General features: G+C 47.4%; 1 protein-coding gene across 1 annotated transcript in view; it reads right to left on the bottom strand.

Annotated features, from left to right (window-relative positions):
* The window catches only part of MYO1F (myosin IF), a 235,806-nt gene that overhangs the window by 31,932 nt on the left and 185,385 nt on the right, over nucleotides 1-18,489 (bottom strand). The window contains exons 20-24 of the mRNA XM_069217167.1: nucleotides 11,182-11,296; nucleotides 10,486-10,655; nucleotides 6,989-7,134; nucleotides 4,706-4,852; nucleotides 3,209-3,357 (exon numbers count right to left, since the gene is read on the bottom strand). Coding sequence (XP_069073268.1) covers nucleotides 3,209-3,357; nucleotides 4,706-4,852; nucleotides 6,989-7,134; nucleotides 10,486-10,655; nucleotides 11,182-11,296 — 727 coding nt within the window. The remainder of the gene's footprint in view (nucleotides 1-3,208; nucleotides 3,358-4,705; nucleotides 4,853-6,988; nucleotides 7,135-10,485; nucleotides 10,656-11,181; nucleotides 11,297-18,489) is intronic.

Below are 18,489 nucleotides of genomic sequence, written 5' to 3'. Positions count from 1 at the left end.
CGGGAGTTGCTGATACCACCAATATGGGCAGAGCGAATGCCTTTGTTGAGCGCCTTTTAACTGAATTTTTCGACCGCGCAGATTTCTCCACCACTTTCGCTGTGGAGCGAGCTCACCGTTCGTTGGGCCCAAGCCCATCTGAAAGCACCCCCTCCACGCTTGCCCATAGCCCGCCTCCTTAATTTAAAGGACAGGGACACATTACTTCACCTGGCGCGTGAAACGGGACCACTCCAGTCCCGGGGGCCTTCACTTCAATTTATCTGGAATTCACGTCAATAGTTCAGGAGGCCCATCGAAAGTACTCTGATGTTAAAAACACTCTCAAAAAGAAGAGGCTGCGATATGCTAAGCTCTACCCTGCTCGCCTTCGGGTGGAATTCAAAGGGAAGGTTCCGCTCTTTGATACCCCTTCGGATGTGGCAGTCTTCTGCAAAAAACTCTCCTCTTGCCCATTCTGTCACGCCAGAGCATGCTGCCTCTGATTCCAGGCACCGCTCACTGGCCTTACCATGGCTTTGATCCTGCCTGTGCCGCTGCATGGGGTCTGTGCCTGTGAAGGGCCTAGACAACCCCCTTTCTAGAGGTCCCACTGACTTTGAATAATCTGCCATGTCACCCCTAAAAACAAGGTGCTTGCAGTTGATTTACTATTACTACATATGCTGGTTCTTATCTTTAGGACCGCAGCCTTCCTTGTTGGCACCACGCCCCACTGGAGATCGCCATAGTTGTAATTTTGGGATTGTTGTATGTTTTGTTTTGTTTCATTGGGCTGCGTTGGATGTTGAGAGGGGGTTGGGTTGGTGTGGGAGGGGGGTTGGGGAAAAGGTGTTTTATTTCTTTTCACTGTTGTTCACGTATGTTATGATGTTTGCTTACTACAACGCTCCATACAGTTTTCCCGCTGCCTTCCATTGTCCATTCATGCCACGCCATTTTCTGGCTTCATGCCCATTGTTCATGTCTGACCATGGCCTACGACGCCACTTTCATGTCCTGGAATATATGGGGAATCAACAATCCACGGAAAGGGAATCGGGTGTTAACCTATTTGACTAGACAAAACGTGGGGAAGCCTTCCTACAGGAAACGAACCTGCCCCCCAGTATGGACCCTCCTTTCGCTGAGACTTGGAGCACACACTGCTATTTCTCATGTTACAGTTCATACTCCGGGGCACTTCCATTCCAAAACACAGATGTATCCCCTTTCTATTTCAATTGTGCCATTCTGACCCTGATGGCCGATATGTCCTCGTGTGGTGTGTCCTTGGTAGATCAACATGTGCTACTTTTAAAATGTTTACACCCCTGGCTTTGGATTTGTGCTGTAGAGGATAAAGTTAACTCTTTTACTTGTAACACTGGCTAAATATTCTACTTCGTGTGTTATATTTCACTTGGTATCGGACAGAAATAAGTTTTAGGTGTTTTCTTGTATGTTATTTAGCTGCCATTTCGGAAACCTTGTTTACCTTGCGTTACCATTTTAGAAAAGTTGTTTCCCTTGTGTTACCGTTGTCAGAAAACCTTGTTTACAGCAAGATCCTTGTGATGCACATCATCAAATCATTCAAGTCGATGGCTTTCTATGATATTTGCCTTCTACCATGATATACAACCTTCATTGTTGCAACAACTTCAACCTGGCAAGTCAGCTGATAGTTCAATACTGCACTCATCAGTTTTAGACCCTGTGTTGTATTCCCCAGAGATAATTTAATGGCAAGTACATACTCTTTCTCAACTCGAGACATAATCTTATATTTCCGTTTCTGTTTATATCCTGCAGAACATCTCTAAAGTCCTTTGTTTCAGAAGCCACATTCCTGTAGACTTGATAGGAGTTATACATTCCAGACTTAAGCTGTCCTCATTTAAGACAACCCTGAAGTTCTAAATCAATATTCCTATTACCTTAGGCATGTCCTCATCTGTTTGTCACCTCTCCAGAACCCAGCCTTCACAGTTTTTATCCACACCAGTTCCAAAACACCCAGAGGTCTTCTTCAAATAGGACGATATTTAAAGTCTGTCAAGAGGCTGAAAGTGTGGTCTGATCTGGGTCTGATCTGGGTGCTGCAGGCAATCTGCTTCATACCTTGAGCGTTAGAACCCCATATATTTGTCCTGACAGCAGATGTTATTGAAAACTCAGAAACACAAACTTAATGTAGGTGCAAGAATATTTACTGTCTTTGATAAAGAGGCATGTTGCTTCACCAAGTCACCCACGTCAATGGGGGAAATATGGTGCTCCTGCTGGTGATGTACTACATATCGCTTTGCCTGGCCCTATCCTAAAAGCAGCCCTGCACAACATACTAAAGTTACAAGAGCACTGATATCTTTGGAGTGTAGATTGTTATATGAGTTTGATTTATTTGGCTCAGGTGTGTTAAACCAAAGACTGAGGGGATCATTACGATGGTCAGCTTATCCGAGCCATTGTACATCGGAAGTCTTTGCTTTCCCATGCCCGTCAGACTATTGTCTGGTAAGCTAAGAGCTCTCAACCAGAACTGCAGGTATTATTTTGGCAAACGTGCTGTTGCAAGTACATCAGGAGCATTTTTATCAAACTAATTCCGGCTGATCTGCCACATCATGCTAGGCATTGGTTTTTTTCTTCTTTGAAACAAATCCCTAATGCAGGGCTTCTTTCTTACAAACATAAGATAAGTGGCCCTGATATGAAGGAAGATTTCTTCCTGCATGTGGGGCATTGATTGTTTTTCTTACAGAGACCACCTTGTCTTGCATGGAGTATGCTTTTCAGAATTACTGGATTAGTGTTTCTGCAAGAATTAGGTGGAACAGTCTGCCCTTCTCTCTTTGCACCCATGCTGAAGTTTGAGGGCAGTGATTTGCAGTGAACTTGAGGTGGAGCATCTATCTGCGTTGTCACTGGGAACATTATTTCAGCTGAACTGACTTAGTTAGAAGTGGCGTAAGACAGGCCTCCTAATTAACGGCAGCTAATTCAACATAATTTCTATTGATGACCTTTCTTGATGGACTGAAATTGAAACCAAGGCAGTCCACAATTTAAAATGTTTAAATTGTCTCCAACATGCTTAAAAAAAACTAGCAGCACGCCATGGAAATTTTTTATGAGTCGTGGAAATTGCCCCCCAATTTATGGTCACATATGGTTCCAACCTCAAAAGCTATCATCAGGACGAAAAGGCAAATTAGCTACTTACTTGAGGTTTTTGGCAACCCATCTCCGATGCTGACAATGAGGCTTTTGCTGCTTGTTTTGACAGTGGCCACATCTCCCTGGCCTCTCATAAAGCTGATGTTTCGTATGCCTCCACCGCCCCATCCTTCCTTCTTCACCTTGTACTGAAGCCTAAGATTAAAATACAGCCATTATGGGCTAGGGAAGACAGACCATTACAAGCTACAATGTGCCAGGACTATGGGCCAGATGTACCAAACCGTTTGCGAGTCGCAAACGGCGAAAATCACCGTTTGCGAGTCGCAAACGTGTGTTTGCTATGCAGAAATGCACGACTCGCAGTGGTATGCAATTCCATACGCGGTCGCAAATGGAGACGCAGTTACCATCCACTTGAAGTGGATGGTAACCCACTCGCAAACTGGAAGGGGTCCCCATGGGACCCCTTCCCCTTTGTGAGTGGACCCAAAAATATTTTTTCAGAGCAGGCAGTGGTCCAAGGGACCACTACCTGCCCTGAAAAAATCCGAAACTAAAGGTTTTTTTCTCCAAGTGCAGCTTGTTTTCCTTTAAGGAAAACGGGCTACACTTGAAAAAAAAAACTGCTTTATTTAAATGCAGTCACGGACATGAAGGTCTGCTGTTCCCAGCAGGCCTCCATCCCCGTGAGTGCCCATAGTCGCTATGGGGGCGCAAATTGTGACCCACCTCATTAATATTAATGAGGTGGGTCTTTGTGACCCCATAGCGACTCGCAGACGGTGTCTGAGACACCGTTCTGCATAGCAAATTGCGACTTGCAATTTGCCATCCTCCTACATCTGGCCCTATCTGCTGAAGAGAAACCTAAACACACTGTGACCTGACACTGTTCATTCCTGTTTTGTGCTCAGATTAATTACTACAGTTTCAGATTAATTCAAGAATTGCTGTTGATCCCTTCTTGTTGCCATTGCATTTCAGTCATACATTTCAAATTTTTATAGGAACAATTTACTTCTACTGAAGTACACAGGTTTTGCACATAATTTACTAGCATATCCCGCCCTACCTTAATACTTTGTTGGCCAAGCCCCCCAAAAGCTCTGCTGGTGCATTCCTAAACTGACCTGCACCGCCGAAGTTCTCCCTTGTCCCGTTTCAACAACACAAGAACGTGCATAGAAGGAACTGAAAGGGGACAATTTAGAAACAATTTCAACAAATTAAGCCCATCACTCGAGACTTTTTTAGCATCCTTGTCTTGGCCTTTTACAAAATTCCAAAAGTTAATGAATGATGTAAAGTGTTTTTTACACAATTAACATACGAAAAAAATACCTAAAACTGATTTGCATATACTCAACGAATGATCTCTCATCCATTCAAGCCATCAACAGAGCACCTCAGCACTTATACAAAAAAAATAGATCAAGACATCCGAGTCTCAGACAGCATTTGAGCGCAACCTAATTAAGAAGTGTGCAAACCTATCTCTTAATTGTACTTTATTTCCTAAGATCAATTCATGTGCTCTTACGTGTCAGCAAAGTTGAGCTGTAGTTTGGTCTTGCAGATCTCCTCGTAGCGTTTGCAGAGAAGGCTAACCAGCTCTGTTTTGAACATGGATTCCAGCAAGTTGTCAGACTCCGCCTCATGAAGAATGAAGAAATCGTCCTGCCTTGTGCTAAAAGCGAGAGAAGGATATCTTAGTGATGTGTTATCTTTCATACACAAGAAATTGTTACTGGTGGATAAGATTATTTTCGACCACCAAACATGCCATGCTGGGTATTTCTGATGTAGTAGCTATGGAATATTGGGACTCCTTTCAGAGCGCATTGTGAAGCTGGAAATGTTTCCCTGGCAATATTTTACTTCTCGCATTAGAGGATGCCAGTTTTACCTAAACGGACAAAAATGTATTGATGTCCCGTTACTGTGGAACAACAGTAGGTCAGTCATCTTTGCCCTGACAAATAACAATGTTTTGGGGAAACAAAGGGCTCAAGAGTCCTTTTAGGAAGCAGCATTATTTTATTGTGCCAAGCACAGCCTTTATACAAAATGCCAAGCATGTTTAATGTAGGTTCACTAGGGCTAGATTCATGCTAGATGTTCAGAATATCCACATACTATATGAATGATCTTCACTCGCATTTATTGTATGTAAATGTATCTCATGTCACATTCTGAAAATCTAACATTCGGTCATAGCTTGTGCAGCAGCTGTAGAAACTCCTGAAATATATCCATTGCAGTTAAACTTGTTAACTCTAAAAGGACATCAACCTAGACAAAGATATGTTGGAGCGTTCTAGTGGCTAACTTATTGTCACCATAACCCCACAGTAGAAGTCCAAAAGTCAGCCATAGGGCGTCAGGTTCACGCCCAAGTGAGTAAACACATAAACTTCTTAACCCTTAGCTCCCCCCCTGTGTCCCGCCATCGCCCCTTTTGCCCCCCGGTTTTAATGTAATCATTGCCCCTCCCCCCGTGCTGCCTGTGTACCTCGCTGTGTCCTCAGTGTGTAGTGTACGGGCATGCTTCCTATTCCCAGCGTTATCCGTCTAGTGAACTATTGTGGGTTGCATCCTGTCGAATGGTAGCTGCGGAAGCTGGCTCTGCTCCTTCTGTGCAGAACATCTCGTCATGTAGCTTATCAACAAGCTGGTCCCAGGGCTCCTTCGTCTTAGGAGAACCTCTACCCCTCCGAAGCTCTACGTGCAGGACCAGTCCTTCGGTCTCTGACCATTTCTTCAGCTCTCTCCTCTAGTTGGGAAAATAAGGGCCAGTAATGTTTTTCCAGTTCTTCGCCAACTCTCTTTTGGCGAGTATGAATGCGAAATCCTGAAATCTGCTAGTTGCTCGATTCTTGGAGGTGTGTGTGAACAAGTGTAACAAGCATTGTGCAGCTGTACAAGCAACTTCACGTTCTACCATATCCGCCACTTCCCTCAGCACTGAGTTCCAGTATGCCTTCAGCAGAGGGCAAAACCAGAGCATATGTATGAAGTCTGCCGCCTCTGTCCCACACCAGGGGCACTTCGCGTCAGGGACCTGTAAATGGTCCAGCAGTCTCTGCGGGTTAAGGTAAGCTCTGTGTAAGTAAAAAAATTGTATGAGCTGAAACCTAGCGTTTCTGGAGATCTTCGGTACCCTTTGTAGTATTTAGTCCCAGTCGCTTTCTGAAATCTGGGTCTCTATGTCTACCTCCCATTTATGTTTCAGCTCCTCAAGAGATCCCTGTGTCCCTGCGTTGATTGCCCTGTACAAATTTGTGACAGCCTTCTGAGCCCCGTCCAACATCACTATATAGATACTTGGGCGATGAGGGGCAGGCTCCCCATTCCCAGTCCTCCAGTGCGCTCGAATTGCATGTGACCGCTCGGTGCAAGATAAATTGGCCTTGTGAAAGATCATGAGCCTGCCGAAAGTCTTTGAATGGCAGAAGACTGCCCTCCCGGTAAAGATCCCCCATCTGTATGGCCCCAGCCTCCTCCCAGAACAAGAGTCCTCTCCATTCCCCTGCTCGGCGTAACCATTGAAGCCAGGCCAGTGGAATCTCCGGTGCGTATGGCGCAGACAAGCCTGGACACCGGAGACAGCGCCTCCAACACTGGCCGAGAACCCCAACCTTGAACGAGAGCTGGGGCCCAGGGTGGGGTGGCCAAAAAACATTCCTGCCAGCACCAACACTGGAGGAGCCAATGTGTCATTGTCTCTCTCACCGGCCCCCCGCTCCGCCACCCAGCGAGCACTACCTGTTTTTAATGTATAATATACATTGCCATAAGGAAGACAGAAAGAGCTGACATTCACCTCAAAGAGACACTCCTGATGGCTTGGATGTCCACCTTCTTCTTCAAGACTTCTTTTATCAGACCCTTCTCTGGTCCCTTCTTCACCTTTTCACGGCCAATCATATAGACGTACTTCGGGGTCAGTATGAAGTCCCGCTTAATAGACTGGAAAATGTAGGGAGATTTGCAAGTGAACACAGTTAACACTGTTTAATGCAAGCTTAAGGAACACAATTGATATGTATGTGGAGATTTGGGAAGTGTTTTTTTTTTTTTTTAAGTTGTATAAATCTGTATTTCATATCTATCACATAAGATGGAACCTACTTGTTAAGACATCCATTTAGCTCTTACATAGTCTACAATCTATGTTGTGTTGCAATATTGAATGTTTCTAACAATACCTAATTTTTTTCTGTACCCTTTATAGAGCTTGCGTCTTCATTGGTTTTGGATGCTTCAATGATTGATGCATCAAATATTAAGGTTGCATTGGATTTCATTCATCCTCTTTTATTTGGTTGACCCTTTTCTTATAATGTATTTTATTAAGTGCTACAGATCCAGGACTAACAGAGTGCCATACGGAAAACAGGAAGAGATAGACCCTGAAAAGAACTTGTGTTTTAAAAATGACCATTGTGTATAGTCTATATAACCATACATCCACCCAGGTGTAGGTACAGGATATCGAGTAGCACTATCCAGATACCTTAATATTGAAGCCAAATATTGATAGGTAAGTATGTATACATTTTCTGTAACTAACGCCACATATAATGTACTTTCTTTGTTTATATATATATATATATATATATATATATATATATATATTTATATTAATGGTAAGTAGATGTTGAACTAAGAGAACAAAGAATAGTCCATCTATTCTTACTTATATTCACTTCAATCCTCGATTTGTTCTTGATGTTTTGGCTATAATAAGGTAGCTCTATACGTGCTACTCGATATTCCAGACTTCAAGTATCTATCCAACCAACCACCTTTTCTACATTCAGAGAGACATCTAAGAGAAATTAGAAATTTAAGTCACCAGTTTTGACAGTCATTCCATAAGAGGGACGGGAAGAGCTTACTTACACTATAAACTAAAAACAGTGACCAAATAAAGTCAGTATATCCTCACTAAAGCAGGCAGTAACTATTTTAAGAAGTTAAAGTTCCGAGCACCCTATTAAAAGTAATGGCATAGAACATATAGGGGGTCATTCTGACCCTGGCGGCCGGTGACCGCCAGGGTCACCGACCACGGGAGCACCGCCAACAGGCTGGCGGTGCTCCCGAGGGCATTCTGACCGCGGCGGTTCAGCCGCGGTCAGAAAGGGTAAACCGGCGGTCTCCCGCCGGTTTACCGCTGCCCCAATGAATCCTCCATGGCGGCGGAGCGCGCTCCGCCGCCATGGGGATTCAGACACCCCCTACCGCCATCCTGTTCATGGCGGGAAACCCGCCATGAACAGGATGGCGGTAGGGGGTGCCGCGGGGCCCCTGGGGGCCCCTGCAGTGCCCATGCATGCCAATGGCATGGGCACTGCAGGGGCCCCCGTAAGAGGGCCCCGCAAAGTATTTCAGTGTCTGCTTTGCAGACACTGAAATACGCGACGGGTGCAACTGCACCCGTCGCACCCCTGCAACTACGCCGGCTCAATTCTGAGCCGGCGTCCTCGTTGCAGGGGCATTTCTGCTGGGCCGGCGGGCGCTCTTTTGGAGAGCGCCCGCCGGCCCAGCAGAAATGTCTGAATGGCCGCCGCGGTCTTTTGACCGCGGTGCGGTCATTCGGCGGCGGAACCTTGGCGGACGGCCTCCGCCGTCCGCCAAGGTCTGAATCAGGCCCATAATCTTTTCTATGGCTCTCCCAAATGAAAGTTGCCTGGCTTGGTTGTTTAAGGTTCCTTTGAAAAAACATTTTTTCTTTTCCAGTATGAATAAGATTTCCCGAAAACCAGTCATTTACAGAAGAAAAGTTTGTTCTCACTTTGGGAAGGTGATTTGCATTGGCACTTTCCTGTTCGATTTCTCTTTTCTTTACTATATGTCCCATTTCAAATTGTATCCCTTTAGCAATACAGAAGCTGCTACTCCTCGGCACCTAAGAGGACATTACCTTTGCCCTCCCTCCAACCTCTCAGCTAGCACTATTTCCAACTGCACAATCTCCCTCTTTCAAGGCATCAGTCATCATCACTCACTGAGCCGTCCACGGCGCTGAGCCTGTCCTTCAACAGAAACGTTGCACCTACCACTCAAGAAAGACTGTCACCTTTAGACTGACTCACATCTAATCCATTCACTCGTTATGTAAGTTGTGCTCTGGGGTGACATCCTTTGCACTACGCACTGGAACGTCCTGAATAAATAAGCGACCTGCACAACCATCCGCACGTCTGGAAAGCAGTGAAGACCAATGTGTTTCGAAGCATTTGACCCTTCCAGCAACCATGACCACCCTTAAACAATGTCCTTGAAGTCTTTGCTCAGTGCTTCAGGGACATTTTGGGATTTTCCCTGCCTGGTGCTGCCATATTGCATTGTATGCTGAACTAAATACTAACTACAAGTCTATAATACATTGAATATTTCTCTGTCTTTCAGCTATGCTCCTCTTTGGATCGTTTGTTTTCGCAGCACATAAATATAAGCACAAATCTAGTGTGTTTAAAAACTTTGATGTAACTCCTCACATCATATACAATGGTGTCAGACTTTTCCTGAAACTGTTCATCACTACAATGAGAGTGAGTGCTAAGCAAAGTACTGTCTGTAGTGATAGCCAGGCACACATGGCAGGGAACCTGTGCTTCGATGGAAAAATATACACGTCAAAAATAGTAGTCAGAAATTGTGCACCAACATTTTACAACCAATCAGTAATTTTGCAAAGCAATGTACTAATGAGTCACACTGTAAATACTCTAATGTAGGGAGGCGATGGATATACTTGAAGTATTTGCAACCCCATTTGGCCACAAGTACATGGATAGTAGCCTTCCAGGAGCAGCCGACCACCATCACTTGGTTGGCATTCTCAAATAGGATTTCTTTTTTTTAGCGCAGCTCATGTGTCTTAAAATTGATGCCGCGTTAAACCAAAAATGTTTGCCCAAACACTTTGGTCCCAGGGGTCACTGCCTGCTCTCCCAGAGCCCACCAGTCCACCAAACACATTTTCCATAGGATAAGCTGTCCAAAGGGGACCGCTTCCCCTGTAATAAAGAGTTTCCACCTTCATTGAGGTGTTTGGAATCTGGCAGTGTTTGAGACCGCAATTATCATAATTAAACACTGATATATGTCATTGCAAATTACAAATAGGACGGGGCACCCCTTGCACACCCTTTCCTAAATATGATTTTAGTGGGTAAATCCCTCTTGAAATGCCACAAGGGCTTTCTGAATCGCAAGAGGGGTTTATTACATTTCGGAAAGAGTTTGCTACTGGAAAAGCATTTCAAACATATGCTGTGGAATGCCAGGTTACAAACGCTCCATCTGCACCTTAAATCGCCGGTCATATTTGTTGATGGAGTCCGCAAAGTCTATCCTTTCCCTCTTTGCCATGAACTGCCGCAGCTCGTGACGGTCCTCCATGCCGAGGTAGTCGCCGACAAAGTTTCGATTGATGCTGTTCCTTCGTCGCTCCTTGAAGTTGTAGAGGATGTTGGAAGCTGAGTCGAAAAGAAAATAAGTTATCCACCTATGTGTGTCATGCCCATGGTGTTGGCGATGGACACCCTGCGCGCCTGCCACCCCACTCCCACTCCCAATTGTTATAAATGTATTATATCATTCACTGTTGTTGTTTTCTCGCTGATACTTCCCATACCCCACACAGTCACCTCCCTAAACAGGAGCACTCAAATAATTACTTCAGAGGTGGGTGCAGGAGTTTCAGGTTAATGTAGAGTATGAATGTCCAATGTAGATCTAAAATGACCAATTCCTAGTCAAATTTCCTACATCTACATAATCACTAATTGTGTAAAGAATTTCGACTAAGATTTATTATATGTAAATTTTGTTATTTGGGGGTTCTGAAAGTCTGGGATGGTTATGGCCCTCTTAGCCCTATATTAAACCCCAGCTATAAAGGGCTAAAACGTCTTTCCATATCTTTTCTGCGAATCTAGGTTAAATGTTCAAAATGTGTAGCTTTTAGTTTAAAATACATTTAGTTTGATGTCCTGTGCTTACCTTCTTCTCTCATCTGCTCATATCTCCTCCTGGCAATGTGCTTTCTCCATGCTTTCTGGATAGTTCTAGCAAAAGCATCGAACTTTCTTTCTCTGACCTCTTCCAGCAGAAAGAGCTATCAGATATAGCGAAGAAGAAGAGGACATATGGGTTGAGTGACTCGTAGTGTCATTTTAAGAACAACCAATGTTAGATAAATCATATGAAGCACATCAGGTTTAACCATCTGGGATATTGTAATTATGTGAGAGTCAGCCTTAACGCTGTACCATTCTGATTACACTTTGTTCCACCCTCAGCAGTTAGACTTCAATAAATAACAAATCTTCAACATTTGATTAGATTCTTTCTAGATTAGTGAATATGAAGTGAATCAGTGAGTGTGCTCAATAACTCGATGGTGAGGTTCTAAACTGGAAACTATATCAGTACATCTCGTTTTCAGGGTCTTCTAGGGCAGCGGTTCTTAACATTTTGGGGGTCATTCTGACCCCGGCCGGCGGCAGTAGCCGCCGGCCTGGATGGGACCGCCAGAAGACCGTCCCGGGGTCATAAGACCGTCCCGCGGTCAAAAGACCGCGGCGGTCATTCTGGGTTTCCCACTGGGCTGGCGGGCGACCGCCAAAAGGCCGCCCGCCACCCCAGTGGGAAACACCCTTCCACGAGGAAGCCGGTTCCGAATGGAGCCGGCGGAGTGGAAGGTGTGCGACGGGTGCAGTAGCACCCGTCGCGAATTTCAGTGTCTGCTAAGCAGACACTGAAATTCAAAGTGGGGCCCTCTTACGTGGGCCCCTGCAGTGCCCATGCCATTGGCATGGGCACTGCAGGGGCCCCCAGGGGCCCCACGACACCCCTCACCGCCATCCTGTTCCTGGCGGTCGAAACCGCCAGGAACAGGGTGGCGGTGAGGGGGTCGGAATCCCCCATGGCGGCTCAACAAGCTGCGCCGCCATGGGGGATTCCTCAGGGCAGCGGAAAACCGGCGGGACACCGCCGGTTTTCCGGTTCTGACCGCGGCCATACCGCCGCGGTCAGAATGCCCTCAGGAGCACCGCCAGCCTGTTGGCGGTGCTCCCACCGTCCCCGGCGGTCGGAATGACCCCCTTTGTCTTCTGAGGGTGCCAAATGAAACACTACTGGAAGCCATGGTCCTTCACCCAAACAGTTTCTGATTTGATCCTCAAAATAATACACAAACGTATTGGAAGAAGTATATAACAAACAAATGCACAGATTATGATTTTTTTAATTCACAAAAAAGCGGAAATCGAAATGTTAATGGGAAAGTTGGAGGTTTTCAAAATGTATATATACAATATAAAAGCTTTATTTTAAAAACAGTCAAATGCTAGTTTCTACCATATAGATTTTTTTTGCTCATAACACATGCTCTTTTTTTGTTGGTGCATACCAGTGCTTCTATTGAGGCCGCAAACCATCCATATTAGAATCCGATTACTGTACTTGTGCTGCTCTCATGAATGGAGATTAAAAATACCAACTTAATGTTTAGCTTCCAATTTCAAATTCCTTCACATTTACAGAGTGTTTTAAACCTTTCAGTTTTCAATTTTGAATGTAAATGTACTTAGCAGTTTGCAAATTTTATTTAATTTTATAGAGCCATGGAACCTTTGAGTCTTCAACTCATTGGGGGGCTGTGGACCACAGGTTAAGAACCACTGTTAAAGGGGTCTAAACAGAGTGCTATGTCTACGTTGTCTTATCTGATCAAGTAATGGTAAGTTCTCTTGTAAGGGATTTCCATGCATAGTTGTAGGAAAATGGCTCCCTATTGCAGTTACCCCCCACTTTTTGCCTGATATTGATGCTGACTTTACTGAGAAGTGTGCTGGGACCCTGCTAACCAGGCCCCAGGACCATTGTTCTTTCACGACAAATGTACCATTGTTTTTACAATTGGCACACCCCTGGCACACAGATATGTCCCTTGTAAAAGGTACCAGTGGTACCAAGGGCCCTGGGGGCTGCAGCATGTGTTGTGCCACCCTAAGGGACCCCTCACCTAACACATGCACACTGCCATTACAGATTGTGTGTGTTGGTGGGGAGGAAAAGGCAAAGTAGACATGGCATCCCTCTCAGGATGCCATGCACACAAAATACTACTTGTGGCATAGGTAAGTCACCCCTCTAGCAGGCCTTACAGCCCTAAGGCAGGGTGCACTATACCACAGGTGAGGGCATAGCTGCATGAGCAATATGCCCCAACAATGTCTAAGTCTATTCTTACACATTGTAAATACAGTGTGGCCATATTAAGTATATGGTCTGGGAGTTGGTCAAAACGAACTCCACAGCTCCATAAAGGCCACACTGAATACTGGGAAGTTTAGTATCAAACTTCTCAGAATAATAAACCCACACTGATGCCAGTGTTGGCTTTATTACAAAATGCACACAGAGGGCATCTTAGAAGATGGCCCCTGTATTTCACCCAATCCTTCAGTGCAGGACTGACTGGTCTGTGCCAGCCTGCCACTGAGATGAGTTTCTGACCCCCTGGGGTGAGAGCCTTTGTGCGCTCTGAGGCCAGAAACAAAGCCTGCACTGTGAGGAAGTACTTAACACCTCCCCCTGCAGGAACTGTAATACCTAGCAGTGAGCCTCAAAGGCTCAGGCTTCGTGTTACAGTGCCCCAGGGCACTCCAGCTAGTGGAGATGCCCACCGCTCTGGACACATCCCCCACTTTTGGCAGAAAGGTCCAGAGGAGATAATGAGAAAAACAAGAAGGAGTCACCCACCAGTCAGGACAGCCCCTAAGGTGTCCTGAGCTGAGGCGACACCTGCCTTAAGAAATCCTCCATCTTGGTTTTGAAGGATTCCCCAAATAAGAATAGGGATGTGCCCCCATCCCCTCAAGGAGGGGGCACAAAGAGAGTGTAGCCACCCTCCAGGACAGTAACCATTGGCTACTGCCCCCCAGACCTAAACACACCCCTACATTTAGTATTTAGGGGCGACCCTGAACCCAAGAAATCAGATTCCTGCAACCTACAACAAGAAGGACTGCTGACCTGAAAGCCCTGAAGAGACAACGGAGACGACAACTGACTTGGCCCCAGCCCTACCGGCCTGTCTCCAGACTCAAAGAACCTGCACAGCGACACATCTGACAGGGACCAGCGACCTCTGCGGACTCAGAAGACTGCCCTGAACCCGAAGGACCAAGAAACTCCCGAGAACAGCGGCACTGTTCAAAAACTGCAACAACTTTGCAACTTTAAAGCAACTTCCAAAGAACTCTGGCCCTCATTCCGACCCTGGCGGTCAAGGACCGCCAGGGCCGGGGATGACGGAAGCACCGCCAACAGGCTGGCGGTGCTTTCTTGCCCATTCTGACCATGGCGGTAAAGCCGCGGTCAGAAAACCCCGGGCTGGGCTAATCCTCCATGGCGGCGCTGCAAGCAGCGCCGCCATGGGGATTCTGACCCCCTTCCCGCCAGCCTGTTTCTGGCGGTTTTTACCACCAGGAACAGGATGGCGGGAACGGGTGTCCTGGGGCCCCCTAACAGGGCCCCAGCCTGCTTTTCACTGTCTGCCTAGCAGACAGTGAAGAGCGCGACGGGTGCAACTGCACCCGTCGCACACCTGCAACACTGCCGGCTCCATTCGGAGCCGGCTTCTGTGTTGCAGGCCCCTTTCCCGCTGGGCCGGCGGGCGCTACCTTAGGTAGCGCCCGCCGGCCCAGCGGGAAAGTTGGAATGGCCCCAGCGCTCTTTTGACCGCGGGGCGGCCACATGGCGGTTCCCTCCAGGCGGGCGGCGACCGCCGCCCGCCGGGGTCAGAATGACCCCCTCTGTCTTCCCGCCGGAAGCGTGAGACTTCACACTCTGCACCCGACGCCCCCAGTTCGAGTTCAAGAGAACAAACACCCCAGAGAAGACTCCCAGGTGACTACGACAACGTGGGCACCCTGAGTTGACCCCCCGCACCTCAACAGTAACGCCTGCAGAAAGGATCCAGAGGCTCCCCCTGACCGCGACTGCCTGGTAACAAGGAACCGGGCGCCTGGACCAAGCACTGCACTCGCAGCCCCCAGGAATGAGAGGAACCACCTTCCAGTGCAGGAGTGACCAGCAGGCGCCCCTTTTCCTAGCCCAGTCAGTGGCTGGCCCGAGAAGTCCCCCGGTGCCCTGCCTGCATCGCCTAAGTGACCCCTGGGTCTCTCCATTGCTTTCAATAGCAAACCTGATGCCTCCTTTGCTTACTGCACCTGGCCGCCCCTGGGCCGCTGAGGGTCTGTTTTGTGGGCTTCTGTGTGTCCCCCCAGTGCTCTACAAAACCCCCCTGGTCTGCCACCTGAGGACGCAGTTTCTTACCTGCTAGCATACTGGAACCGGAGCACCCCTGTTCTTCATAGGCGCCTATGTGTTTTGGTCCCCCCTTTGACCTCTGCACCTGATCGGTCCTGTGTTGCTGGTGCGGTGGCTTTGGGGTTGCCTTGAACCCCCAACGGTGGGCATCCTATGCCCAGGAGACTGACTGTGTAAGTGCTTTACTTACCTGAGAAACTTAAACAAACTTACCTCCCCCACGAACTGTTGATTTTTACACTGTGTCCACTTTTAACATAGCTTATTCCCATTTTAACCTAAACTGTGTGTACTACTGTTTTAAATCAAAGTTCTATACTTACCTGTGTGAAGTACCTTGCATTTTATGTACTTACCTCAAATCTTGAATCTTGTGGTTCTAAAATAAATTAAGAAAATATATTTTTCTATATAAAAACTATTGGCCTGGAGTTAAGTCTTTGAGTGTGTGTTCCTCATTTATTGCCTGTGTGTGTACAACAAATGCTTAACACTACCCTCTGGTAAGCCTACTGCTCGACCACGCTACCACAAAATAGAGCATTAGTATTATCTACTTTTGCCACTATCAACCTCTAAGGGAAACCCTTGGACTCTGTGCACACTATCTCTCACTTTGAGATAGTATATACAGAGCCAACTTCCTAGTCATAAGCACTGAATAGTCATGCCCACGTGTGGGGACCCAGGAGCACTTTTTCACAATATATCTTCCTAAGTGTAGATATTTGCCTTTCTTCAGGAAGGCCTGCAGTCACTTAAGACATATTATGCAGCCTATAGGAACAGGCTACAATGGCCCAATTACTCTTCTTGTACTTAAAAAAGGGGTCAGGAGATTATGGCCTTCACTATGACATTGGCGGTAAATGTTGCTTACCACCGAAGTGACGGCGGCCAACATACCGCTGCAGTGGCGAATTTCCGTTCGTCATATTATGGCACACACACCAGTCCGACAGAATACTGCCACATATACAAATCCACCAGCCCAAAGGTCAGTGCTAAAGTGGCGATACGGAAACCTAAACCGTTACGCTGACAAAACAACGCCCACCACATTATGACCAACGAATCACCACGGCGGACATTCAGTGGCGGTAAACCATTGGCGGTACACACCGGCGCACTCAGAATAGCCACCCAAATACAATACAAAACAACACAACATTGGCCAAAATTAAAATCAGACACCTGACACTTATACACACAACATACCCACCCACCCATAGCACTATAAAACACCCCCCCACATCAAACACCACCCTTTATGAATACCAATAAGCTACACAAGACGAACACGAAGACCACTGAGAGAACTACACACACACCACACCCATACTTCCATCACACACCCTACATCCCACAACCCACCACAGAACTTAACACCCTCTATACAACACACACCACACAACACACATGTCCCCACAGATGAGGAGTTGCTGGTCATGGTGGAGGAAATAGTCAGTGTAAAGTCACAGCTCTTTGAAGCACAGGTACAGCAAATTTCCATTGCAAGGAAGATTGAGCTATGGCGAAGAATCGTGGACAGGATGAACCCCGAGGGACAGCATCCAAGAACAAGGGACGACATCAAGAAGAGGTGGAACGACCTACGGGGGAAGGTACATTCCGTGGCAGCAAGGCACCAGCTCGCCATCCAGAGGACTGGCGGTGGACCCCCACCTCCCCCCCGCAGCTAACAGCATGGGAGGAGCAACTCTTGGCAATCCTGCATCCTGAGGGACTCACTGGAATAGCCGGAGGACTGGACACTAGTGAGTCAATATTCACTACTTATCACCCCCCATACCTCCATGCCATCCGACCCCCTCACCCTCGCTCCCATCACTCTCCTCCATCCCACACACTGCACCTACACATCTGACTAACCCCAATGCCAAGCCCTACATGCAATACCAATGCATGGACAGCCCTCCCAGCCCTGCATGGACACCTATCACCAAAGCATGCACAGCATGGAGAACTAGCATTCACACAATACATCACCATACACAAACAAAGGAGGCAGGGCAACAGCAACAATAGAGAGGAAGCAAGGGATGTACAGTATGTCAAAGACATGAAGTATAGTACATCACTTACATCCCCACAGGTGCCCCAGCCAATCTCAGCGGCAAAGAGGTGCCACGACTAACCAGTCCCCCCAACAGAAGGTGCCCCCAGTGATGACAGTGACTGGACTTCTGGATCTGGATGAACTACCTGGCCCATCAGGGACCACTGGTCAGTCGGACACCCCCTCCCACTCCCAGTCCACCACAGAGCTTCCCCCTTTAGTATCCAACACCACAGCACCCACCCAACGTCCCCACACCTCTATCTCCAGGACACGTCAATCAGCAGTACGCCCACCAACAGGGACCCAGTCCACACTGCACCCCCAAGACAATCTGGGACCTGGGGTCAGTGGCAGTGGGCACACCATTCTGGGGACACAGGCACAGGGGAACAGGGACACTGGGAGGACCGCTGTGCCCTAGGGGGAGGACAGGCCTAGGGAACAGACTCTCCAGGAGGCACTGACTAACGTCCTGTGGGCTAACCAACAATCCCAGGACAAGATGGTCCAGATCCTTACCAACATGCAGGAGAACAAGCGGCTGCAGGAAGTACACCATCAGGAGATGAGGGAGGATTTGCAGGCCCTCAACATCACCATGGTCTCCATAGCAGGGGTGCTGGCAGATATGGCCAACATCATGAGGGAATGGACAGCACACCAGCAGGCCCCTACCACTAGCCAGTCTACTGACCTGCCCACCACTTCCGCTGCAGCTAGTGGGCAGGAGGCCCTGCACAGGACCCACAGTCCACCAGCACCCCTCCTCCTGCAGAAGGTTACCTACCCCGCAAACGTTCCCTGCGACCCTGACAGAAGCCAGAGACACTTGCCAAGACCAAGACCACCGCCAGGAAATTAGACCCTCCTGAATGTCCCCCTTGTGT

Source organism: Pleurodeles waltl, chromosome 12 (genome assembly GCF_031143425.1).
Source record: "Pleurodeles waltl isolate 20211129_DDA chromosome 12, aPleWal1.hap1.20221129, whole genome shotgun sequence".
In the NCBI taxonomy this organism is placed as follows: domain Eukaryota; kingdom Metazoa; phylum Chordata; class Amphibia; order Caudata; family Salamandridae; genus Pleurodeles; species Pleurodeles waltl.
The sequence above is the reverse complement of the archived record's forward strand: the minus strand, read 5'-3'. Positions and strand labels throughout refer to the sequence as shown.